The sequence below is a fragment of the Alligator mississippiensis genome, chromosome 2 (genome assembly GCF_030867095.1).
Source record: "Alligator mississippiensis isolate rAllMis1 chromosome 2, rAllMis1, whole genome shotgun sequence".
Classification (NCBI taxonomy): domain Eukaryota; kingdom Metazoa; phylum Chordata; order Crocodylia; family Alligatoridae; genus Alligator; species Alligator mississippiensis.
The window spans coordinates 68,775,845-68,802,712 of record NC_081825.1 but is presented as its reverse complement, the minus strand read 5'-3'; the positions used below and the strand labels follow the sequence as shown (position 1 = coordinate 68,802,712).

Here is a 26,868-nt window from a genome sequence, read left to right as displayed (position 1 = left end):
TTCGTCTAGGTAAACCAAAAGCAAAAGTTCATGAGTGTTAATATAGTATTTTGGAAAAATTAGAATATTCATACATCAGGGAACAATAGACACAATTAATGGAATTTATCATACATTTAAAACATTTTCCTCCCAACAGCATCATAATCATGTTTGTTTCAAAAGTAATCACATGTTGCTGAAATTTGGTTAACAAAAACCCCTTTTTCCACTTGCAGTAAAGTATCTGTGATTGAAAAAAAAATCCTTTTATGTTTGGGATAAAACATTTTAGGATAAATTTTCCATTTTCATCCTTTTTAACACAGGTCTGAATATCAGTTGGTGCAATTTCTAGTTTACAATATCTTGTAAAGTTTGGTAAACTCTTGGTAGTCCTAACAAAGCCAGTGGCTGCTGCAAATCCAGCTCTGCTGGAACTTGCACATTAAAATCCATCACGATTACACATGGTGCCCTCATAGGCAATTTTAGGAGAGTAACCAAGGACTGAATATGCATGAAAATGGATAGCCATATCAGTGACCCCTCCATTTGAGACATTTTAGCAAGGCACAGTAAGGATGAGACATGGACCCCTCCATTTGAGACATTTTAGCAAGGCACAATAAGGATGTCTGCACTACCATCATTCATATTTTCACTACTTTGTGGATGATTAGAGGATGAAAATTCTAATTCCAATACAACTTCATAATCAATCAAGGAAAGTAAACAAAATAGATAATTAAAAAATATACACTGACATTAAAAATGATTGACTACATCTTACATACTGCGGCGGTTACTTCTGTTGGGCCTACCACACAAAAGTCATTGCAAATCTAAGTTAACTAGCTAATGCAAGGATAGCCCTCTGACACTGGCGAATTCTCAGGTATTATAGTGCTATGCTGCCACAAGCATGCTGTCAGTGCCACACAGTCACTCCCTGGCTATATCCACCAGAAGGATTGGACTCTCGCATGAAGAAACAGAGATGGCTTGAAGTGAACATCATGCTCCCTTCCTACATGCCCACATGCTCCCCTCCCTTCCTTCCAAACACAAAAACAGTCAGCCCCAATGTGAATATTGTAATCAAGCATTTCCTTAACTAGCATACAAAATAACGCTTATAACAGAATGCACTTCAATTAAATTTTACTTTTCACTAATTAAAATATGGATGCTTTTTAAAAAGTAACTGTCTGCATTCCCTGCCCCCCATTAGGGCAAACAAACCCCAGATGAGTTAGTTTCATATTTATTCCTAGTTGCTTCATAGACATTTTTATTATGAGGTTGTCAGGCACTTGCTCCTGGAAAGAATGCAAGATATAAAATACCAGTATGTTACAGAAACATATGCATTAGACTCTGATTTTATAATGGCCTCATTTTACATGTCTACTTTTTATGACAAGATGCCCTGATTTTACAATGACTTCATTTTATATTTCTACATTTTAGGCCTCAAAGGCAGACAGTTCATTTTAAATTAAACAGATGACTTGTGATTGTGGAAATACCTGATTCAATAGAGTATACAATCTCTGCATTTTTTCCTTTGTCCTTGTCTAATGCCGTAACTTGGAGTACTGCTGATCCAACAGCTGCTGATTCATACACCCGTCCTTCATAGGAAGAGCTGGTGAACCATGGAGTATGATCATTTGTGTCACTTACATTAATGACAATTCTAGCATAGTTGCGCTTGACAGGAACATCCTGATCTCGTACCTAAAACAATTAACACAATACTAATAATTAACACCATACTACATTAATCCCATTACTAATACAATTGTAGGAACTCATAACATTCAAAAGAACTGTTAATTACGTAGGCCTTGCTCACTATTACTTAAGAAAATGAACTACTCATAATGTACACAGTTAAACGTGAGCATAAATGTTTATAGGGTTAGGGCCTCAACATGTTACAACAGCTTTCAACTGTAGTGAGAAAAAAGGGATACATGCAATCACGTGTAGAGTAACTGGTATGACTGCTTACCATTACTATGAGAATATGTTGGTGCATGGCCTCATGATCCAATTTTTCAGAAGTATAGAGAGAGCCTGTTCCAGGATCCAGGCGAAATTTCTTGAGGCTGATGGGATCAGTGCTACTCTGCATTGTATAAATTAGTTTATTCTTCTCATCCCTGTCTGTTGCAGTAACTTGCAAAATTTCTGTCTCTGGCACTGTGTCTTCAGATATAACAACTTCATATTTTGAGGTGGAAAACTGGGGCCTGTGGTTATTTGTGTCTATCACTTTGATGTACACCTGAAATGACACAACAGAAAAAGAGATGATGCTGATAATATCAGTAACAAGTACGGAACAATATTGGGCATTAGAATATAAAGTGGAAATCCTTTTGCAAGGAGGGAGATTATCTTTCTAAAAAAATACAGTGTGAAAGCATACATCCAAGCATTTGAAAATACTAAAAAAAAGAGGTCTCATAAATGGAAACTTTTGTGTTGAGACTATATAATTAACAGATGTTTAAATTACCCTTGTGTAACTATACTTTTGAAATGACGATGTTGGTGTGGGTAACTACACGTGAGAAGGTTTGAATTTTTTGAAAAAGTGTTTGAAAAAGTCATGCACATCCCCAGTTCTTCCTTGTGCTTCTTATGAAACAAGAAAGGGTAAAGCAGCCACAATCCTCTCCTCCAGTCCCTTTAAAATTCTAAGCATTTGCTAGCCATGGAACCCAAAAGAGCAGGGGTGGAGGGCAAGTCATAAGAGCCATAGACTGCAATATTTTCAAAGAGCCACAGTTAATGCAAAGCAACTTCTTCAAAGGTAAGTCATGTTTGGTCCTATTTGAGGTATCCATCAGGCAACACATCCTCAGGATGGTGGGAAACCAGGGTAACACCTTACAAAAACTGAAGTTCTTGAAGATGTGTTATCCCCACAGATTCCATTTTAAGAAAGTATTTATCCTTGGATAGAAGATGAGATTATTTTGGACTAGCAATTTCTATGGCCCATTCGTGACTACCATAGAGAAGACATAAGGGATGGGAGGAGTGTGCGCGTGCATGTGTGTGTGTGTGGGGGGGGGGGTGTTGTACATGTATGAAGAGAGCTCTATCAATGTTGCATATTTTAGGTATTGGCAAATTACCACCTCTGGAAAAAGCAGCAGAGGCTACCTGAGCATTAGGAGAATAGAATGTGATGTGACAAGGAGGAGGAGCCTTCTAAACTGTATGATGGAAAGTTTAAATATAGTCCGAAACTCACTTTGACAACCTTGGTAGCTGCCCTGATACCCTTTCCACAAATGTTACCATATGCATGTCTAAAGTGCAATGCCAGAACACCCCAGACAGGATTCTAGAGAGCACCCCTGTCTATTTAAACCCACTTGCACACTCCAAACCTGGGAATGCATTGGTAAAACTATTCCAGTGACTTCCCTTGGAGCTCTGCTCTCAAGCACTTCAAAGACTTTATTTTGTAAGCTAGTTAAGGGAATGCTTGATTACAATATTAAAATCTGACTCCTTCAGACTCTATCTTCAGATGCAATCAAGAACTGCCAAAAAAACCCAGATGCCCTGCAGTAGCCTCACTGCTGCATTTCTGGCTTTGGAGCATGCAAAAGTTGGAGTGGGTGCATGAAGCATGCTTGGTAGCATTTGGCTGAGGGCCTGGATTTTGCCTACACTTCTAGCTGAAATAACTGTTATCAGAAAGGCCATTTTCATGGACAGCTAACAGAGGAAGACAGTTGCTATGTGTTCAAAGGAGGATTTTATTAATCCTTTGAAAATTAAGTTGAGGTCCCAGGAAAGGGAAAACTCTTGAACTGGTATCACTCAAACTGGAATTTAAGCCAAGTAGCATAATCAAATTATATGAAGAATGATAACCGAAAGGAACAAACTATGATATACACATTGTAATACAGAAATGGAGGTGAAGAGATTAAGATAGGGTCTGAAGGAGTTAGATGTAAACAAAATGCTCTAAAGATATCAGAAGTTGAAAAGCTACAAATTAGCCTTGGTTATCCGGAAATAAAAAAAGCAATTAAGGAGAAGAACATCTCTGCACAGCTAAATTACATTTTTCCTGTGTTAGTCACTGAGAACAATAAGGAAAACTATTCTTGGCAAGCAAAATAAAAGTGAGGCAGTGTTGAGGAGGTGCTGCATGGACAAACAGTTTATCAGAAATAAGTCACATGAACTAGACGGTATCCACCCTAAAGGTCTGCAGGAATTCAAGAATCAAGTAGATGAGCTGGTAACTATAGCACATAATATATTGTTAATATTAAGCATAGTATAACTGGAAAGTATGCCAGTATCATAGTTATTTTTTTTAATGAGTCAGTAAGTGTGATCTTGGGAATTATAAACCAGCAAGCCCTATTTCAGTACCTGGTAAATTAGTTGAAAAAATTACATAGAGGGTTATAAAACAACTTGACAGCCCGATATAACAGGCACAAACTAGCATTGCTTGGTAAAGGAAAATGCTACCTCTCTAATCTATTAGAATTCTCTGAGGGTGGCAATGAGATAGAGGAGAACCAAATTATTTGGCCTTTCAAAAGCACTTTGATAAAGTCCCTCACAAAGGGTTGCTAAGGAAACTGGGGAGTTTAGTTTCTGTCATGGATTAGAAACTGATTAAGAGATAGAGAACAGAGTCAAGAGTAAACGACTAATTTTCAACATGGACAGAGGTTAAAAGTAGTGCCTCAGGATGTGTGGTACTGCCAGGTTTTAGTTTTAGTTTATTTTTTTCAGATATGCTTAGGAATTAATTTGACCAAGCAAAAGTCTAGGCTATATATACATACCTGTTAATTATTCAAACTGACTAAGATTAGAGAGAATTGTGGGTGAACTTCAGAATGATTTTAAAAAGCTAGGTTGTTGAGCAACAGAAGTGTCAATTTCATTGAGAGTAAACAAGTACATATTAATGTACACCAAAAGGAAGGAGAGTTGGCTAAATATATAAGGGTTCCAGCTTTACTGTGATCAAGTATGGAAAAACAGAAGTAAGCATCAGTATGGATAGTTCAGTGAAATTATCTCAATGCATTCTGGTGATAAGAGAATTAAACAAGAGGCTAGTCTACCTTAGGGAATCATTCAAGAATAATACGGGTGGAATATATAAGTAAATATACATAATTAATTTCAGTTATTCCAATTTCCATCAACTGTATAATTTAGGTCCAAGACAAAGTACCTAGACAAAATATATAATTTATCTTAATGATATAAAATGGTTATTTGTACACCTTTACACTTCCTGAAAACAAAAACCAAGAACCTGATCAAATTAAAATTCAATATACTTGTTTTAGGAATTACAGGAATTGGTCGAAAAGGAGTTGGCTATGCCTGTTCTACATTTACCAGGGATTCCCCACCTTATGAAGGGAAATCCCAGCAGAAAAGACATGCTGGATTCCATTCTCTTTGCACTGCCTAACCACTGCAAAATTACAGTGTGTATTTGAGTATCTGGCCCAAGTATCCTGTGGCAGGGCACTGTGGGTGCTTGCCACTTTAAGAGCGGAGCCATGCAGCCAGCACGTGCTTGCCTGCGGCGGCTACTTTAGATCCCTGGCCGCCTATATAAACAGAGCAGTTTGCTGCTGGTAGGCCAGGCAGTAATATTGCCTGGCTGTAAGTCTCCATAACATCCTGGAGGTAAAGGCAGGAGCTGTAGGGGATGGCTTGGAGGCTCCTGGTCCTGGGCATGACCTAAAACCCTGCCAGGAGTGGGTGGCCTGGTGGGGCTCTCAGTGGCATGGGAGCCCCCAGGAAATGCCAGGCCAGTTACCACCCCGGTGAAAGGCAGGTACGGGCACCTTAACCCTAGCCCTCACCTTCGGGTGGGTCAAGTAACACTGGAGGTAGTTGGGGCCAGGCACGGCTGCAGCCACCTGAGCCCTGTGGGGTATAGGACCCCGAGAAAAGGTAGGTGGGGCCAAGCACAGCTATGGCCACCTGAGCCCACTGGGGAGGGAAGCCCCATGGCTCCAATGAAGGGGGTGGTGTGGAGCCCCAGTGAGGGAGGCAGAAATGAGTAGCCCCAGTGAGAGGGTGGTGTGGAGCCCCAGTGAGGGGGGCAGAGATGAGTAGCCCCAGTGAGGAGATGGCCCCAGTGAGGACTCGGAGATGTGGAGCCCTGGTGGGCTCAGGTGGCCGTACCCATGCCTGGCTCCAACTACCATTCCTCGGGGTCCTACATCCCACAGGGCTCAAGTGACCACAGATGTGCCTGGCCCCCACTCTTGCTTCTTGGGGTCTTGCACCCCTCAGGGCTCAGGCGGCCGCAGCAAGTACCCCCAGAGGTGCTCCACCACACATCCCCAAATACATGCAAAACACCAAGAGAAACTCAAGTTTTGTGGTGAGCCAGAATGGTATCATATCGAACCCAGGTAGCAGGATGCTGATCGTATCATTAGCATTTCTGCTTTTAACTTCCACTGGTACTACCCAAAGGACACTGATGGAGAAGCTGTAATACTAAGGTGTTACTAAGACAAAAGACAACTTTGGAGTCATCCATAAATAATATACTGCAGTGTTACAGTTAGTTATGAGCACAAATATTTTTGTGAAACTCCTTAAAGCCTGGGCACAAAATTACTAATAACTAAACCAATTAATTTTTCATTTCTGCATTCTGTATGCAGACTGGTGAGCTAGTACCACGAATTAAACTGATGGGGCCAATAGAGTGAGCAAATACTCACTTGCATGATTTAGGTTTGTACAACTGATTTGAAAAATTTAAGATCCAAAATTTATTTTGGCCCAATTAACAAGGCTTTAAAAATAAAACTGTAAGTTGCAAAATGCAGTTCTAATTCATTATAGCTATTCTGTGTGAGAAAGGCAACCCTACTTTCATAACAGGAATACTCATAGGTAGCAGACATGTAAAAATAAATAAAAATACAAAAATGGACCAATTTTTTTTTTTGCCAGGTTTTCATATCCAGGTTCTTGGTGCAAAATTGTTCATGTCTTTACTTTCACACACACACAACCTGGATGCAAAAATCAGCATGAATTTAGAGGACAGTGCAGGAAACTTGAGCTCATGTGTAAGTATAATACAAATAAACAAACAATTTGTATCATATCATCTTAAACTGTAAGCTGTAATACAGTAAAAACAACTATATAAAACAGCCACTAGGCTATAGATTACTTCTGTAGAAAAATATTGTAAAATTGCTTTAAAAACATATTAAGGTTATAGCTTATGGGGAAAGAGGAAGATTACAGGAGTATATTATAGAAATGCTTAATGCTGACCAACCAGAAAGTTGAAGTCTGAAGCAAAACACTCTCAATCTAAGGAACATCAATTGATTTTATATAAGTGGTATAAAAAATGGCCATCTTGGATCATTGTTCTACGAACATATGCTGCACTGACATCAGTGACACCTATACTTGGAGAGCAACAGAATAGCATATTAAGAGGGTAAAATCCTAGTAACATCACAAGTGAAAATGAAGTCAAGTCTTGTAATTTGTAACTTAAAATGATAATTTTCCTCTGGTATTGTCAGTTTGTATACTATCCTTTATTTCCTTATGTGGCTTTTCTCTTCTCTCACAATTATATTCTAGTTGTATTTAAATAGTTATATTCCTGCTCATACACAAACCTGCATTAAAAGCTAAATCTCTTAAAATAAAGTAACCTTCTGTTTTCAAGTGTCTCTGCAAAGCATTGTGGTGGCTGCAAGCAAAATGCAATCAATGAGTGGTATTCTACCCTTCAATTGCAAATTGACACTGGTGCAAAATATATATATACATTTTACATAAAGCTAGATTCAACAGTTTGCTACTAGAAAGCAATAGGAAAATTGCTACAATTAGCTTTGAACTACCTTAACTATTACCTCCCATTTATTGGAAAAACGGATAGCCACAGCAATGACTGAGTGACTGAAGATGTACATAGTATTTTTCATAAAAGCAAGTGAGTAGCTCATATATTTGTTCTTATTTTCCATGAATAATCTTTCCTATTTAAGTCTAAAACAGGATAATCCAAAATAGTTTGTATTTTGAATGCATTTGATTTTTTTTTCTAATGGTAATCTTTTCCAGCCATCTCCAACATTGCCAACATCATTACTGAAAGCCTAGAATTTATTTATTCTCATTGTGCATCATGCACTTAGCATTTAGATGTATATGAAACTCTAACAGCCTTCACACCTACTGCCTGGATATTTTTTCAGGCAAGCGATTTAAATAAATTCATGAAAGAGTCAAATGCTCCACAGATGTTCATGGCCTGCAGCCAGCCTGAGCTTCGTAGTTTAGGAGTCAGTTTCAATAGGTTATTTTTACATAATGAGACCATATATTTAGTTTATTATTTTTTCCTACAGACAAAATTTTGATAAAGGCATACATTCTTGTAAGTTAAATTTAAGACTGCCTTGGAAAAAACTGTTAATCAAGGCTCATTAACCATTTAAAGTGTTTCAAGTACTCAAAGTATTTTGTAATTCATTAAAAACTGTCCATGGTGGTTTGTTACACTTAGCATTTTTTAACATAAAGTTAGAATTTAGATTTACAAGTTCATTTATTTGTGCTAGTTACCTAACCATAAGTTTTTTATAAAAATACAACACACCTGGAAAATTTTAACTATAATCACTATCTAACTGTTGTGATAGTGTTGGGATGATCATAGAAAAATAGGGTTGGAAGGGACCCTCAGGAAGTCATGTAGTCCAGCGTTTCTCAACCAGTGGGCCATGACCCAAAAGTGGGTCGCAAGAATATATGAAAGGGTTCCAAACAAACTTTAAAAATAGATCAAACTAGAAAAATGGATTCTCCTTCAAAGGAGAAAAATGTGTGGCGTTTCCCACGTGAATTTTCCCTTGCAGGCTGGCAGAGTTGAAGCCTGCAAGGGGCTGCTTGAGGATCCCCATGACCCCCACCCCAGTCGCCTCTGTTGCCTAAAGTGGTGCGGCCGCCAGCTCCTGTCCAAACATTTGCACTCCGATTGGTTGTTTCAGGCAACCAATCAGTGAGAATAAAGCATTACAGACTAAAGCTTTTATAATATTAGAATATTCAATCATGAGGGAAATTAAATGAGAGGGCTGACCTGCTCTTTTTTGAAGTATGTTAGATACAGCTTAAATATTGGGCACGATAAGAGCCAAAATTCGGTTTTATTTTCTGTGGTGGCAGCTGCAACTCATGCAGTCTCCTTCTAGACCAGGGGTGGCCAACCTGTGACACACAGCATACTGGGAGGGGACACGCAGCACAAAGGCTGAAAGGGCAGGAAGCAGAAGCAGAGCAGCAGATCAGGTAGGGAGCACAGGGAAGGGAGCAGAAAGCAAGAAAGGGGAAGAGAATAAGAGCAGCACTTGGAGGAGGGGAGGGCTACTTTGTTGACTCCTACTGTTCTAGAGTTTAGACTGCCCTTCTGCCACAGAATTTTTGGGTGTTAAAGCCAGCAGTTATGCTCCAAATTTAAAATTTGAACATTAGTTGTATTCTACCTTCTTTTTTTATTTTATTTGTTTAGAAGCAACTGCAGAAGACAAATGTAGTATGTGAGTTGCACTAAAATGTCAGAAATGCTAAATGTCTGTTTCTAAAAACAATGTTAGGTCTACATCTTTTATGGTCAAGTACTGTGTATAAATGTGGCTTCAGTCATAACAAATACCAAAAAATGTGAAGTGTGTGATGCAGTGATATTTTATTTTTTGTTTTGCATTTTTTGGGGGATTCTAATTAACCCTCAACTTTAACATTAAGGTGTTTCAATATTTACTTGAAAATTAGGTTAAACAATATAAGAAATGAATGGCTCATGATATAACTGTTGAGTAGAATAGTTATAGATTAGATATTATGCTTCCCCATTCAGATCTATAAGTCTTGATATATTGGTTATTAGGGCTGTGCGAAGTTTTGGGTGCCAATTCGATCAGGAGAAGATTCGGCCCGATTCAGTGGCTGAATCGCTAAATCCAAATCGAATCAGAAGACCAATTAACAGGTCCGAATCAATTCGAAGCTGTCCAAGTCAATTCAGAAAAAGATTCGGAGATTCAGGCAGTCCCTGCTCGCTGCTGCAGGTAGCTAGAGCTGGACTCCGTGCTGGTAAGTAGAGGGCATGGGAGGGGGGACTGGAAGACAGGGGAAGGGACCATGGGGGGGACCCCTGCCAGGCCCCATACCATGCTTACGCTCCCCCAGACCCCCTGAAGACCCCCAACTGCTCTCCCAGCCCCTCCCCCCCCCCCAGGCTGCTCTGCCCAGTCCCAGCTCCCACTCTTTCAAAAAAAAAGCCCCTACTCACTGGCTGCTGCCAGGCAAGGGGACGATCATCACTGCCCCCACTGCCCCAAGCTGCATGGGGGCCTCCTCCATGAGCCCTCCAACCCTCGCCTGCTTTCCCAGCCCCACCCCCCCATGGCTGCCTTGCCTGGCCCCAGCTCCTGGCTCTTTTAAAAAAAAAAGCTCCACACTCACCAGCTGCTACAGCGGCCATCAGGAGTTCTAGGGGCTTGTGGCAGAGCCCCCCCCGCGGTGTGGGGATCGCCCCTGCCTGGTAGGAGTTGGTGATTCCAGGACTTTTTGGGTTTGTTTTTTTAAAGAGCCGGGAGCTGGGGCTGGGTGGGGCTGCTATGGGGAGGGCTGGGGGGCTCGTGGCAGAGCCCGCCATGCAGCGTGAGGCAGTGGAGGCAGCAGGGATTGCCCCCCAGCTTGGCAGCAGCCGGGGAGTGCTGGGCTTTTTTTTCCAAAGAGTTGGGGCCAGGCAGAGCAGCCATGGATGGGGCTGGGAGGGTGGGCGGAGCATGAGGCCAATTTGGCAGTGGTTGAATCTCCAAAATCAGCTTTTGCTGAATTGATTTGGGACGGTGATTAGAATTACCAAATCGAATCACTGTCCCCTGAATCGGCTGAATCCGAAGCAAATACTAGCTGCTTCGCACAGGCCTACTGGTTATAAATACTTCTTACCTGTAGAAATGGGAGCTCAGCTACATTCATGGAACCATCCACCCTAACCTGGGTCTGTATATCTAGGCACTGGGAGAGGAAATTCAGCAAGAACGAGCAGAGCTTCAGGGAACATGCGCAAGACCTTAATCTGCATTCTCTAACATCCCTAAAAACAACCCCAGCCAACAAAAACTCTATCTTCAAATCAACTGCGCTGCCAGGAAACATTCACAGGCAGAACCAATTCAGAGAAACTTAGGGCACCTATATATATGCCTGATGCCAGTTCCAATACATTCTAATTAGAACATGCCAGAACAAACTCAATTAGCCTAATTAGCATGCCCCAGCAGCCTCAGCGTCACATGTATTCAGCATCACAGCATCAAAATGGCAGCGGGGGCACTTTAAGTAAAGCTTATCAAACAAGCTTTAAAGTGCCCTCGATAGCATTTTGAAGTGGAGGACACTGAATACATGAGATACTATGGGCATTTTAGAGCGGCTCCTCAGAGCCGCTCTAATTTAGATACCCCACCCTGGAGCATGTGTAAAGATGCCCTTAGTTTCTCAGGAATCCAGCATCCTTTTACACAGGTGAGAAACTCTACCTCCCTGGAAAAAACAAAGTGAAAGAATCTCCACAAGGGGGTGTTCATTGATATTTTTATTATATAGAGTTTGCTTACATGGGTTTTAATACCAGAAGGGAAGATCTAACTCAAAAGTAGGTTGCAGTTAGTTTTGTTGTGCAGACTAATGATAATACCAAGTACTTATGCATCCTGCATTGAGAGCTTGCCCTCCATAGATCTCACAGTGATTTACAATGATCTCTTTAATACCTCCCTAACCTAATCACCATAGTTGCTGACTTTTTTTCCCCTGGCATTAATCCTTTTCTTGTTAGCAAATCATGTATACAAGGGCTGAGCTTCAGCTTCTCATTTACCCAGTGAATATAGAAACATGATACAACTTCAAAGTTGCTGATTTGAGCTATACATTATCTACATTCACAAAACCTTTCCACTTCAGCTGCCAAACACTAAAGAACCATCAATATATGAATCTACTCCTTTTTAGATACAGTTCCTAATTCATACAAATACCATACCATATACAAAAAAAAACCCAGCTACAAATTCTTACTTCTCTAAATACTTCATTAGAAATTCCATTACCTGAGTGCTGATAGATCTGGTTCCATCTGTTGCCTCTACTGTCAGGTTGTAATTTGATTTCTGTTCTGCATCAAGAGGTCTAGCGACAATGATGGTTCCAGTGCCCTTGTCCACATCAAAACGGCTGTCATAGTTGCCACCTGATTCAAGAAATTGGAAGAGACAGAAGTTCATAAAATACCGCATTGATATACTGCTGTTTGTTATCTCATGAAGCTTAATGGAGGTGAAAAAAAAGAAAGTGTTTTAAAAACTTTGTTTGAATGGCAATCTAGTGGTAGCAAAATATTATCACTTGGGGGTATTTAGGTCTGAGCACATCCCTCAGATGGTTGGCTGACTCATGCCACTGACTGCATCCAGAGTGAAGATTGTTGACTATCCATCACTAAATCTTTAAATCAAGATGTACTTTTTTCCTAAAGACATGCTGCAACACAGCCACAGGTTACTGGGTCTGTTTGCAGGAAGTATGGCAAGTGTTGTGCAGGTCAGAGTAAAATATTACTATGGTCCCACCTTCTGGTCTTAAAGCTTGAAAGGCATGCAGGTCCACAGTCTCAAAAGGTGTTTAGGCATGTAACTCTGATGGAAATTAATGGGAGTTAGATGCCTATCTTGAGGATTTGCCTAAGCTGCTTTTCTGAAACTCATTTACTTCTCTTGCAAAACTTCCCAAACTGCCCTCTGATATACAGTTCAATAATCATGCTGAATAATCAGTCAGTTCATTTAAATGTTTAATTAATCATCATAATAATATTTCTGACACACTGAGCCGACTGCCCTGACAACACAGTACCCATTAAGACCAAATATTGTTAACAGTGATAAATACTGGCCATTAACTTCACTGATTTCAACTTTTAGAAAAAACTATCTGAAATGAAGGAATTAATTCTATTTTTGTCAACCTAATGCTTGAAGTAGCAAAGCCATTTGTCCTAATTATGCTGTGCATATGTTTTCTAATTATATTTTAGGACCATGGTATTCAGACATAAGCGGAGTACATTTTTTTATAAGATCTGAAAGGCTTAGTTTTGTAAAAAAACCCACTGAGTTTCACATGTGAAAAGCCATGTCTTAAAGTGAGGGAGCAAAGTAACATCAATGCTAGAAGTCTACTTTACTCGAAGAATGGTACATTCTGAAATTAGTCACATTTCAAACCTGAACAGGTTTTGCCTTTAGAGTGTTACATCTGCCTGGGAAAGATGGGCTGGACTCTGCTTCATTTACCGACAGAAATTTAGTAACAGAGAATGGTAGTGATTTTGGCACTTCTGGAATCTCACTGCTGTCCAGCTGCCCTTACAGCCCCAGAAAAAAATTCCATAGCATGAACACGGATATAAACAGCATGGTGTGAAATTCAAACACTTCAGTTTGAGTAGATTTGTATCCTTCAGAAAGTGTGTCCCTAACTTCTTTTCTGCTGCTGGTACGTGATATCATTTCTTCATATGGTTAATAAAAAGGAATTTCACATCTGGGTGAAAGGGGAATAAAGAGGAATAACAGAGTGATTGGGCATGCCCTGTTTGGTTACTTTTTCTGTAAAAATAAAGGCAATTTCACCAGCTTACTTTATTGCTTTTGTGTTAGAAATCTTGAGTCCTGCAATGCTTTTACAAGCAAATTACACATTTTGTGTAACATTTTTATTATATTAGTGCTGATTATCTGTTTCTCAACTGAAGTAGCAACCAGCCCATCAATCTCCATCTAGTATATGAAAGGGGCAGTAGCAACAATTTTGGCCAAATATCAAAACGAAAACTCTGAAATGGTGCTGAATGTATGTAATGATAAAAAAAACCAAAACCAACCTGTTACAAATGCAACTATAAAATCTTTCATTCTTGAAGAGTTACTAAAATATTCAAAAATGTATGCTTTTGTTTCAGATCTCATAATCTGGTAATAAATTATGTGATCTCAGCAGATACCTTCTGCTGTACAGTTCAGGTCACAAGCCATCTGAAAGATGTAAAATACTTCACTAGCAAGCTTGTCTCCTGGCACAGCCAAAAAGAATGAAAGCATGGAAAGCAAGCACAGAACACAAAGGAAAGCTGTCAATCAAATTAATTCATGCTATCAGAAACAGTAAAGAGGTGCAGTAAGATCATTTGTAAAAAGAGCTGATAACTTGACAGTGAACTATTCACATATCTATCAAAATATCCAAATCACTTTTTGTTACGAAAAAAAGTTGCAAGTTGCAATCCCTGGGGCCTAGTCCTGCCATTCATTGATCTCTGTACAAAACTCCAAATGGGAGTTGTGTGTTAAACAACACCAGGACAAGGTAATGTGTTTTCAGTGCATTCACAAAACAGCCAAGCATACAAATATAAACACCATAAATGCCTAAACTATATTGTATGCTCAGAAGGAAAAAAAAACAACAGAAAGATATATCATTAGGATAGTAACACATTATACACAATGCATGGCAGTTGAAACAAAGTAAAAGAAAGGAAAAAAAAGAGTGTAATTGTATTGTATGTCCAAAACCCAGGAACTACCAGATCCCACTAAAAGAGACAGCCTAGAAAATATAATATTTCTGCTGTATTTAAATTGCCCTTATTAGAATTATGCGTGACTTCCTTTTCATGTTTAAGACCTTTTCCTTACTTGTTTTTCTTGATGTTTGGCAACCCTGGCCCCCTGTCTTCCTATTTTTCAGCCCAAATGAATTTCCTCCCCTCTACCCTGGCTCAGGGTGTGGAAATTTCTACCTCTTAGTGGAAGAGAAGAGGAACTTGCCACTGGTAAAAATGTGTCAGTTGATCCACTGTAACTTTTTCTATTTACTCCTACCCTTTAGTAAGTGAAGCTTCACAACAACTTACCCTGAGCCAAAAAGGTGGTAAATTAATTGAAGGGTAACTTCCTTCTACCATGAGATAGAACTGACACTAACAAAATAGCTACAGCAAATTCAACTGAATCACAGCAAGTCCCCCCCCCCACTCAATAGCTTTAACTGTTTAGTCTATGTATGCCTTCAGATAAATTGCTTGGAGCATCTGTCTTATGAACTATTTACTTACTTATTTCCTGCTTCTACTTTGGAAGGGGGAAGGGAAGGAGATGGTGAACCCTTGCTGCTTCTCACTGCTGCTACCACCAGTGCTGATAGACCTTACTGTGGAATAGATATATTCCATTACTCTACTACCTGAATGTATGGAAGGAGATTTCACTTTCCCTTTCCTATTTTTAAAAAATATCTGAGTGTAATTTTATTGAACAGAAACCTTCATTTTATTTATTTTTATAAAATGCCACTCAAATCTATAGCTCTGTCTAAATATTAGTAATAAAACAACATCACAACCGGCCCTGAATGAAAAACCTTTCTGGATCATGAAGCCACCTTTTAGGGACAGCGTATGCATACAGACATATGTATGTATATATGTATGTACAAGAGGACTTTTAGAGATGATCAGAGAAGTGACATTTGTATAATTATGGTAATGGATTAAGGTTTGCAAATTTTATTTAATGATCTCTCTAACTTCGTTAGGAATAATTTAAAAGTGAAACAATGTTGCAAAAACCTGAAATGTGATAAATAAATTAAAGACTAGTCTTGACATTTTCTTTTTGCGATTAAAAAATAATCTAGATTCATATTCACAGCTTAGATTTCCACAGATCCCTGAGATAAGGTACGCACCCAAATCTCCTAGGTAGGTATCTTTGAAAATCCCAACCCCAGAGTCTTGTAGAGATGAGGTGGGTTGTGACAGGATCAAAATAGCACTTTGGTGGATAACTTCTGAAGCAGATGCTAGCAGTACCCAATTTTGAAAAAATGAGCAAAAAAAGATGTTCTTTTTAAATATCAGCTATATGTTAAATGTAAACTTTCTACACTTCCTATTTGGCAAATATCAGCTACCTCCACTATCACAGTCTGGTATAGAGTCTCCAGGGGTAGAAATTCCAAAAAAGAAATATCTATACTTATATTTACATATAAGTACAATAATTGTATTAACATTAATAACTGACAGCACTTTAAGAAGCTGACAGCACTTTAAGTCTTCATTTTCCTGGCTGTATCCAGGGATTGGGTACAAGAAAGCAGCGTGAGCACTGAATGCTCTCTCACCTCTCTTGGTGTGCAGCAGCCCTCACTAGCTCAGAGAAGCATCTTACTACTTTTTCTAAACCACAAATTGCCTCTTAGTTCATTTATAAAATGTCTGCAAGTCACTTCTAAAGTTATAGTAACAGAACATTTTTGTAATCGTACTGTTATTTAAAAACAATGTTCTCTTCAAATTTTAACTTCACTTTAACATAATAATAAAGATCTTCAGACTAATACACTTACAGTTAGAGAAATTCAACCTTCTTTGCTTTTCTGATAGGATAGGAAGTGTGCTGGTAAGGAAGTCTTAAAAACACAACATCCACTAATATATACTTAACATAGAAAAAAACCCTTAACACATCCTTACCAGTAATGTCAAACCAGAGTGGTGCGCCAAGAGGCTCAACAGCTATTACACCGATCATGTGAGCTACTGGATCACTCTCCATCACCGTAAAAGAAAAAAACATTTCCTCAAAAAAAATGGGTTCTGTGGGTGGGATGGGCTTTGAAATCCATTCTATATGAAGTCGAGTTGTTGATGACTTTTGTGGGCGTCCATTATCCACAGCTTTAATCTAGGACACAGAGACATCTTTTGTATAATGAAACCACATAATCATGTTTATTGCAGAAGCAAAAAACCCACAAATACACAACCCCAAAATGCTCATCACCAGGAGACGGATTAAAAAAGAGCTGAGTACCTGCTGCAAGGCACTACATACCTTAACATCCTTGGGAAGCCAGTGGGAGTTAAGGGCATACAACACTTCATAAAACTATTCCTTTGGCTGCCATAACTTTCATATTTATTTTACTGGCTTCCTTAAAAAAAGTTTAAGTTCAGTTGTCACATTTTAAATTTCAGATATGTTTTCTATTTGCCTCTCTACCAATAAGGACAGCGACATTTTCTTACTCTCAGTGCAAGAAAACAACACTTGAATTAACGGTTAATATAGTAAAGTGCAGTATTTCTGAATCAGTATCAAGTGTTGTCTGGTACTTGTTAATTTGCAAACAACGAAGTCAATCAAGCAACAGCTATGGACTAACAAGTGATGAGGACCTAACAGATTCAAAGCATACGTGTTCTCAACTCACAGAAAGAATATCATATTCTCCTGCTGCAGAAAATTTCTTTGATGAAACCACTCCAGTTTTCGGTTCAATAAAGAATTTGCCTTGTTCATCACCGTCTTCAATGCTGTAAGATATTTCTGCATTGGGGCCTTCATCTTTATCTGCAGCAATAACCCGATAGATAGGTTCTCTCTTGGCAGTTCTTTCTCGTTCCGGTTTATCACGCTCTGGAAGCCTGATTTTGTAGAACTTTTGCAAAAACTGAGGCTTATTGTCGTTTTCATCTAAGACCTTTATAATCACCCGGGCGATAGTTGATTTTGCGGGAATGCCATTATCTGTTACAGTTACCTATTTTTATGAGAGAGATAAGGTTAATCTTCAGTTGAAGCATGGTCTTTTCAAGATTACATTAATTCATTTGTTTCTCCAAATATTCTTCAAACACCTACATTTTCCTATAACAACAGAATAATTCTTCAACTGCATTTCCCTGCAGAAGGCTGACTATAGATATTTAATGACTATTTTAAAAGCACTAAAGACATTTATTCAGTTTTTGTTTTAACATTTTGACTCTAACTCCTACATGATACACTTAAATCGACATATATTAAAATCAACAGAATAATTTTTAACATTGTATTTGATATGCTAACTTCTTGAATGTCAGCACCAGTGTGCACATTTTATATATTACTGCAAGTAATAGCTTTATGTAGTAACACAGTAATATATATTTTTAGCATAGTGTTCTTTCGAAGCTGTTGTTTTGAGTTTAATGGTTTGCAATTTTCCAGCTCAAAAGATGCAATTTATAAAGGGTAGGAAAATGTATAACTTTTGAGATTTAACAGGATTATGCATTAAAAGAAAGCAATACATTTTAAGACATAAAAATCACTATCTTGTTTGAATGAGGGATAAAAAATAGCCTTTTCAAATATAAGCAAGTGCATAACACAATTCATTTCCCATTTCCTTTAAGATCTGGAAACAAAACATACCCCCTCCTATTTTTATTTACTAGGGATGCAGCAATAGAGAATTTCTGGGCTGATACCAATACCCGATTTTTAAATGAACCATATTGGCCAATTAGCCAATTGCCAATATACTGCTGCAGCTTGGAGAGCAGTGTCTGGCTGGTAAGTGTTGTGTGGAAAGAAGCAAGGGAAGGGGCCCGGGTGGGGAGACTGAGGCCCCAGCAGTGAGGGAAGGAGTGGGATTGGGGCTGGGGCAGGCGCTGCACTGCTGGGGTGGGGTGCACAACAGAACCATGAGCAGCTCATCCGGGGGGCACAGGGAGGGAGGGGGTGGTCCCACTGCTGCATACCTCCCCCAGGAGCCATGCGGGGCATGTACTCCCGGATCTGCATTGAGGCAAGGGTGGGCTGCCACTGCCCTCCCAGTGTTGTTGCTGCCTGCCCTGAGCACAGCCTAGTCCAGCCCCCCACTGGGAAGAGCCCAGCACCACTCTGGCCCCAGACCGCAGTGGCAGCCTGCCTGCAACCCATGCACAAATCTGGGGGCACACACCCCCTGTGCCCTTCTGGGGTGCGCACAGAAGCAGGAGCCGCCTCCCCCCGCACTCCTGAGATAAGCCATGGCTCTGTCCAATGCCCCACCCTGGCTGTGCAGTGCCTGACCCTGCCCCAGCCCCATTCCCTCCCTCACCGCTGGGGCCTCGATCTGCCTCCATGCTCCCCCATGCTCCTTCTCTCACAACAGACTTACCAAGCAAACCCAACCCCTCTCCACGCTGCTGGGCTGCACTCCTGGCCGCCTGCGTGCTGCACTGCAGCTGCGTGCACGCATGGGGCATTTATCGGACACATTATAAACAACATTGGGCAAAAAAAAGCCGACTGCCAATACTGCCAATTTTCCCCATACCGGTGTTGATACAATATGGGACCAACGTATTGGTGCACCTCTATCATTTAACCCTTGTACAAAAGCCACACCCCTCCCCCCCAGCCATCTCTCTCAATATTAGCTTTAAAGCTGATCTGACTTTATTGGCAATAGCGTTGCACAAGCGACTAATAAAAAGAGAGTCATGTTAATCTGAGTTCATTTAGAAAGTGATGAGGGAAACGATACTTACCAGCTGAAAGAAGACCCAACTGGTATGGAAACTCAAGACATTTATAATAGTATTACAAGCCAAGGGGGGTTTAAAATGTTTCTTAAATTTGCTTTATTACCTGCTTTAAGGCAGTAATGTATTTTCAGATTCTTTTCCTCCTGACCCTATCCTATGGCTGTCACTCATGAACACAGCTTAATTAATGTAATTACTACAGAATCAGGCACAAAGTGTTAATACTATTTACAACCTCCTAAGCAACAGGTAACATGATTAGAAATGTGGTGGCCTGGGAGAGAATTTAGCTAAAAATGTGGTAAACATTCAGAATAAAATGACCGGTTAACATACTTACATGTCTATTATTAACAGCAGCAATTCGTTTAAATCTCATACATTTTCTGCCATGACCTGCCTGTCCTTCACCTACCAATTAGTTAAGAATGGTTTCCAAAGAAACAGAAGGAATATTTATAGAATAATATTCACTAAGGTAGTGATTCTCAACCTGTGTGCTGCGGCACCCTGAGGTACCCTGAGATTCTTTCAAGGGTGCCATAGGTTCCATACAATGTTATCACTGTTAGGTGTGCAGACACAATTCACAAGACAAACCCAGAGATTTCAAACAGGAATTAATAACATCAAAAACATTGACCGCTGTGGTCTTTCTGAGTTTTTTGCAACAGAAGAATTATTGTATTATTTTTCCATAGTCAAAAAAGGTAGTGAAAACTAAAAGCTGGTATTTTCTAAGGGATGAACTGAGTCTAACGAGGGGTGTCTTGAGTCTAAAAAGATTGAGAACCACTGCCCTAAGAGGTACCAGATCTTTTGGCCATGGACACATGTTCGTTCCTACCAGTAAGAATAATTCTTACAGGTAAAAAATAGCCCAGGAGCTGGAGCATATGGGGAGCTACATAGGTGACCTTTCCAGCCAGGGGCCGAGTGGGGAGCTACATAGGTGACCTTTCCAGCCAGGGGCCATCTGAAAGGTCTTTCTCTTGGAGGGGGCATGTTCCCACAGAAGAAACAGAATGACTGCTTATGCACTTGCAGTTTCTACTGGGAGAATGACAATTCTCCTGGTAGAAATGTAATGCCTGTATATGGCCTTTCTCTATCTCTGTTATTCTTTCTTTTCTTTCATAGTCTTAATTTTTAGCTAATGGATTTTAGCTTTTCAATACTCATATGAACATACACAAAATAATATGCAGCATTTTTAAATTAGCACAGCATGCCATTCTTCCATCTTATCTGTGGTCTCCTGTCCACCAAGGTACTCTTCTGTTTTCTTTATTCTGTCTCTCCTTTTCACTTATCGAGTCACCTTCTTTTTCCTTTCTGTTCCTTTTCTTTGCCTTTCCTTTACCATCTATTTTATTACACAGAAACACATAGGAATGTTTGAGGGTCACCAAAGCCTGGCCTTCTGTAATCACAGGAAATTGATAGTGTGGTATATACTCACCTAATCCTAATGGATGCTTGCTTAAAGCCCTAAAGGAATGCAAAAATCAAACAAAAACCAAAGGTCTCTGCCAACAAGTTTAGTGGGAAATGGCTTCCAATCAGCAGTTTAATTCTATATCTGATTTTGCAAGGGAAATGGCAGACATTGTTTTTGGCATACGCTTCTTCTGATAGAGAGTTGTTGCATTACAGCTGTTCTAAGGCAGGCTGCTGCTGGACTTTTTGCTGTGAGCTATGCAGTATATTGATATGAAGTTCTGAGTTGGGAAGACCCAAGGGTTTTATTCCAGGGGTTGACAATGGATTCCTTTGCTGATAAATTGATAAGAGCTTGAGGAGTTTGAATATGAAAGAGCTGAAAGAGGCAAGGAAACTATGAGACCATAATCTCAGGATGAAACTAGGGTTTTGCTATAGACTCCAGTAGAAAAAAAGATTTCATCCTCACGCTCTGCACAAGAAGAGATAAGGGTTCTCTTTCTTAAGGCAACAAGAAATGGGAAATCTAGTAAGGTTACCATCTGTAGGTATAATAAAGATGAAGAGAAAGAATTGCTTAAATGCAAATTAGTTACCCATCCTCATCTTAATTTCTTCTATACATTCAAATACCCTTTTAGAAGGTGAATGGAAAAAATGGCACAAAGGTTTTTGGAGTAAAGGAAGAGCAGGATGCATTCATGCTGGGAGCAGCAGAACAAGACATGCCAAGGTATACTCATCTATTTGTACAAAATAATCATTAGCCTGGCCCAAAAAAATAAACCAACTAATCCCATCCCCAACTTCCTCCCAAATTTGATTTGAAAACAATATCAGTTTGGGGTTTCTAAGGTGCTATTAATAATTGTAAGGGAAATGATAATGAACTTTTAGAGTGTTTCAATATGATGATGTCAATTCAAGTGATAAGCAGAGATCCTGGTTCTCTGATAAAAAAAAAAATCCCCAATTTTCCAATTAAAAAAATAACCCCACATCCACACTTTTCCATGATCAAAATGAAACACCACTATACCTGTATCTATATATTACTGGTGTTTTGTTTTAATCATGGAAACTGCAGATTTTAATCCAAAAATTGGGGATTTTTTTTAAATCGGAGAAAACCAGGATCCCTGGTAATAAGTTAGATAAAACAGCAATAAAAAAATCTTAATAATATTAAAGACAAAAAAGGGTAAATTACCTGCATTTAAAAGAAAAAAACATTTTAAAGGCTACCTTTAAATTAGGAAAATTAGAGATGCGCACACAGCAAAATATATTATTATTTATTACTATGTAAACAAGAATGCAAGTGAGGAGTGCTATTTTAATAGCAAACAAGGACCCATGGCCGGCGCTCCCCGATGCAGGCTCTGGCAGTTTACGTGGGGCTGTCCAGAGCAGGCACAGGCAGCCCCAGGCAGGCTGAGAGCTGCTGCAGGGCGGGGCACCAGGCATGGGGCATGGAGGGGCTGCTTTCCCCACGCCACTGCGCTCAGCACCACCTTGTAACCTAGCTCCACTGCCAGGTTGGCAGCGGGGTGGGTTACAAGCTGGCGCTGAAAGCGGGGAAAAGCGGCTCCTCGCCAGCCCCATGGCCAGCGCCCCTGTGCTGCAGCCACCTGCAACCTACCTGGGGCTGCCTGTGCCTGCTCTGGACAGCCCCGCGCGGTCTGTGAATGCCTGCAGAGGGGAGCGCTGGCCATGGGGTAGGGGAGGGGCCACTTTTGCCCGCGCTCAGCACTAGCTTCTTCCCTGCTGGCAAGCAGGGGGTTGGGGCTGTGCACTGCTGGCTGACTGTACTGCGAGGCTGGGAGGTACTGGGTGTGAGCAGGTGGGGAGCCAGTGAGAGCACAGGGCCCGCACCGGTGTCCCAGGGCCAGTGCCGGCAGGGCCTAGAGCAGGGTGGCAGGAACGCAAGGTCCCAGTTGGCAGGGACTCTATGGAGCCAGGCCAGCCCCCCCCCCCCGGTGCAGCCCAGCCTGGCTCCACAGACCCCTGCCGGCCTGCGCCCCACTCTGGGGCCCACTGGTGCTGGCCCTGGAACACAGGTCTCAAGACATTGGGACATTGGTCCCAAGATAATTACCAGGGGGCGGAGTACCTGTCAAGGGGCGGGGCTACCCACGCAGCCCTCGACAGCCTGCCAAAACTGGGTTAGCGGCCCTCTGCCGAAAATAATTGCCCGCCCCTGCTGTAATGCTTAATAATTTTCCTGTTCATCCTTTGCAGATTCATAATTAAAACTATTAATTGGGTCACATTGACCTACTGGTGTTAATAAAAAAAAAAAAAGGATAGGACTAAAAAAGAGAAGTAAACACCAAAAGCAGGTAATGATCAAAATCAAAAAGGAAGCTGTGAATCCTTTACCATCATTTGCACAGCACACAACCAGAGATATTAATGGAATGTTATATGAAGTGATACTCCGAAAATGGTGGGGTGAGAATTCCTTATTTATTGTCTTGCAATGACTGCATATCAACGTTTCTCAATATACAAGTTATTTTATTATGAATAAATGTTTCTATTGTGCTTGAAAGCCTCCGAGCTGTGCTGGACACTTTTCATGCTTATAACAGAAATATGGTCCCTGCATTAAAGACCACATAAACTAAGAGTAAAACAAAAGACAACATATGAAAACAATGGTAGTATAATTAATGCCGGCATGACTGCAATCAACATAACGAGCACTGTCCACAAATACTTCCTGCTTAACCACTCAAACTTTCTATAGCCTACTTAGTAGAAGCAGGTTTTAAGAAGAGGCTTCAGAAGAATACAGTGGTTTGAAGATTTATATGGACAAAGATGATTTTTCTAATGTTACATCTGGTTTATGAATTAATTCTGAACTCTAAGAAAAGAAACCTTTTTCACTTTACACACCAATGACACTTACTATGGGGATTAGTGTCATTATTGGCACTTACACATAGTTTGTGATCTTTCACACTTATCTAGAGGTACAACTGTCCACATGACTATTAAGCACGCATGGTAGATTACACAGGTACAGGGCTCTGTGCACCCATATCTGGGCCATCACAAATCCTGAAATTATAGGTGGACAAAATCCATCACTAGAGGGATTTTGATGCTAGAGGCACAAGAGGAATGTCCTCCAGTGTTCTAGCCCAGTAGTTAGAACAGTCACTTAGGAAGTGGCGCCTATCATCCACAAAGGTTTTTAACCTGCATCTGTCTGGCTTCTTAGCATAATGCCCTAACCACCCAGCCACAAGTTAGGTATTTGTCAGTCACCTCTTCACCCCTCCTCTTGAACCTCAGTCATTTTACACTGCATTTAATAGTCATTGGACCTAAATGGTCTAAAACAGACCTAATAGTCATGAAGTTTCAGTCTGACTGGGAGCAAGGTTCCAGGCTAGACTCTAGGCCCTCACTGCTTCCGGAGTAATAGCCATCTCACTCAGCCAGCCACAAAACCTTTAATTTGTTTTTTTCTCCTCCCCCCACATCCCTCTCCCTTGGTTGGCAACTGAACTAGCTTCAAATGCAGAACTTGAAAGGAATCTGAATAATGACTGACCTGTGGCCTGATGGTATGAGCACTGTCAAAGAGACATAGGTCAAAGAAATGTAAGATGGAGGTCCTACCCCATTATGGGAAGTGATGGTTATACTATGGGTCCCTCATTTCCTGACCAAGTGTCCTACCCCTTAGGCTACTGATCTAAAAACATGAAAATGCTCTCCTCTTCCTCCTGCATCTCATCCATTTTGCCTGGCTACAATTTTGGGACTTACACAGGTATGCACATAAAGCGTTGGGTACCTGCCCAGCTACAGCAGAGCCTACTGTGCATACTCTGTAGCTGTGTGGATGCTGGTGTGTGCACAATGCACATGGAATGAGATTAGAACCTATTGATTAATACTAGAAAACAGAAGTTAGGTGGCTGGGTAAATGCCACTTGGGCACATAAAATGAAACAGGATTCTGTCCTGAGTCAGCTGTTACCCCTTATTCACTCTGACTAATACAAAATGTTCTGCAGCCCAATTCTGCCCTATTGTTACACTTGTATTGTCTCCAAAGATGATCCAGAAATGAAACAGATGACAAAAACTTCGCTTTGTACATTGAGAATCCAGCTCCCAGGTATGTAAGGACAGAGGAGTTCCAAGAAGGTGCTGTGCATACTAGGAAGCCCAGTTCAAAGCGGAGCTCCTGTGCTGTAGCCTGTACATGGTCAATGTGATATATGAGGGAATAAACTTGATTTACAAGTAAATTTATTTCTTGCATTCTTTGTTGAGGTACCTTGCAAATTTTGATTAAACCCAGGATGGGTAATGGAACACTACTGTTAAGTTTTGCTAGCTGACATTACAGCTTCTCATCTAGATCTTTGGAATACAGAAAGAATCACATTTCAAGTGAAGTATTACATAAAATGTAAATATCACTGGGAATATAAATGCCTAAGCTGCAGATCTCAGAGCCAGTAAACTAGCATCATGGCCTAATAATATAAGTGATAAAAAATGGAGTTAGCATGGAGATAGGCCAAGAACAAAATCAACAGGATGAAATATAAAACAACAACTTTTACCATTTGCAAAAAAGAGAAAGCCAGAAGACATGAAAACAATATACAGAAGAGATACGTGACCACTCACAAACGTGAGCCTAAACAAGAGCTAACCCAGTCATACGTTTACTAAGGAGCACATTTTTCAGGCTGACAACACTCAGACATCTCAATGGAGATGATGTGATACAAGTACTCAGAGGAAAGGCTTTTGTAACACAAGGGCAGTAACACAGGCAAGCATCTTAAGGGAGAAATCATTCAACCAGATGGACAACAGCTATGTGTAAACAGGTTCTCACCTGTACTTGGTAATGTGCCTGTTTAGGTGGGTGCTTTCTTATTTGCCTGCCCTGGTTATCTATGTTTCACTATACAATGTGGGAAAAGGAAGCAGATTCCCCTTTTTAGCAGATGACTGGGATTTTGACTCAAATCTCTATACTCAAACACAATGGCCAGCACAGGCGACTTTTTTTAAATTGTTTTAAAACACAGGGTCAATTGACTCTGTTTCTACTTAATGCTAACTACCTTGGGCACTAATTACAAGAAAAATCTGCCCTACACGAGTGGTACAATGTTTCTTATCTACCTCTCACGGGGACTTTATGACATTAAATTAACGTGTATAAACCGCACTGAGAAACTTCAAATAAAAGATGTCATGTAAGTGCAAAGCATTATTAACAAAGGATTCCAATAGAAAAAAGGTTTTATTGTTCTTCTGCCCCAGTAGAAATTTTGATTTTACTCCTAAAAATTAAGCTATCCACTACTTGATAAATCACACCTTTCATAAAGGTGAATAAGAGCCTGTATTGTACAAATGTAAAGTTTTGTTAGTTTGATATCAACAAAATTGTAACACATATAACTATAACCACAAAGTACTGATCTCACTGCATATGCAAACTGATAGCAAGTTCTCCTGAGTTTCTTTAAAAAAGAAAACAAAACATTGTTTTCCAAGAAGATCAAACAGTATAAGTCTAACACTGAACTCCAGTTATTAATTAAAGCAGGGGAGGACAAAATACGGCCTGTGGGCCAGATCTGGCCCGCGAGGCCATTCTATCCAGCCCGCGGGGCCCCTAAAAAAATTTGGAAAATTAATATTTCTCAGCCCTTGGTTCCTGTCAAAAATGGCAGGAACCAAGGACAGTAGGACCCAGGGGAAGCCCGGCAGGCTCCAACAACAGTGGGGCCTGCCCGGCCCCCGCCCCCCAGCTGGGGTTTCTGGGATGAGAGCACGTGGTTGCCCCAGCGCAGGAAGCTCAGGTAAGTGGGGGGGACCCCAGGCAAGGAAGGAGCGGGGGGGGGGGGGAGGGGAAGTGGCCCCTCCCTGCCCAT

General features: G+C 40.5%; 1 protein-coding gene across 7 annotated transcripts in view; it reads right to left on the bottom strand.

Annotated features, from left to right (window-relative positions):
* The window catches only part of FAT1 (FAT atypical cadherin 1), a 170,497-nt gene that overhangs the window by 47,519 nt on the left and 96,110 nt on the right, over positions 1-26,868 (bottom strand). For all 7 annotated transcript variants that reach the window (XR_002088267.2, XR_002088268.2, XR_002088269.2 and 4 more), the window contains exons 5-9: positions 17,413-17,742; positions 16,673-16,883; positions 12,186-12,325; positions 2,000-2,275; positions 1,512-1,722 (exon numbers count right to left, since the gene is read on the bottom strand). Coding sequence is in view for 4 of the 7 variants with exons in the window: in XM_014594874.3 (XP_014450360.1) it covers positions 1,512-1,722; positions 2,000-2,275; positions 12,186-12,325; positions 16,673-16,883; positions 17,413-17,742 (1,168 nt within the window). In the remaining 3 variants the exon portion in view is untranslated. The remainder of the gene's footprint in view (positions 1-1,511; positions 1,723-1,999; positions 2,276-12,185; positions 12,326-16,672; positions 16,884-17,412; positions 17,743-26,868) is intronic.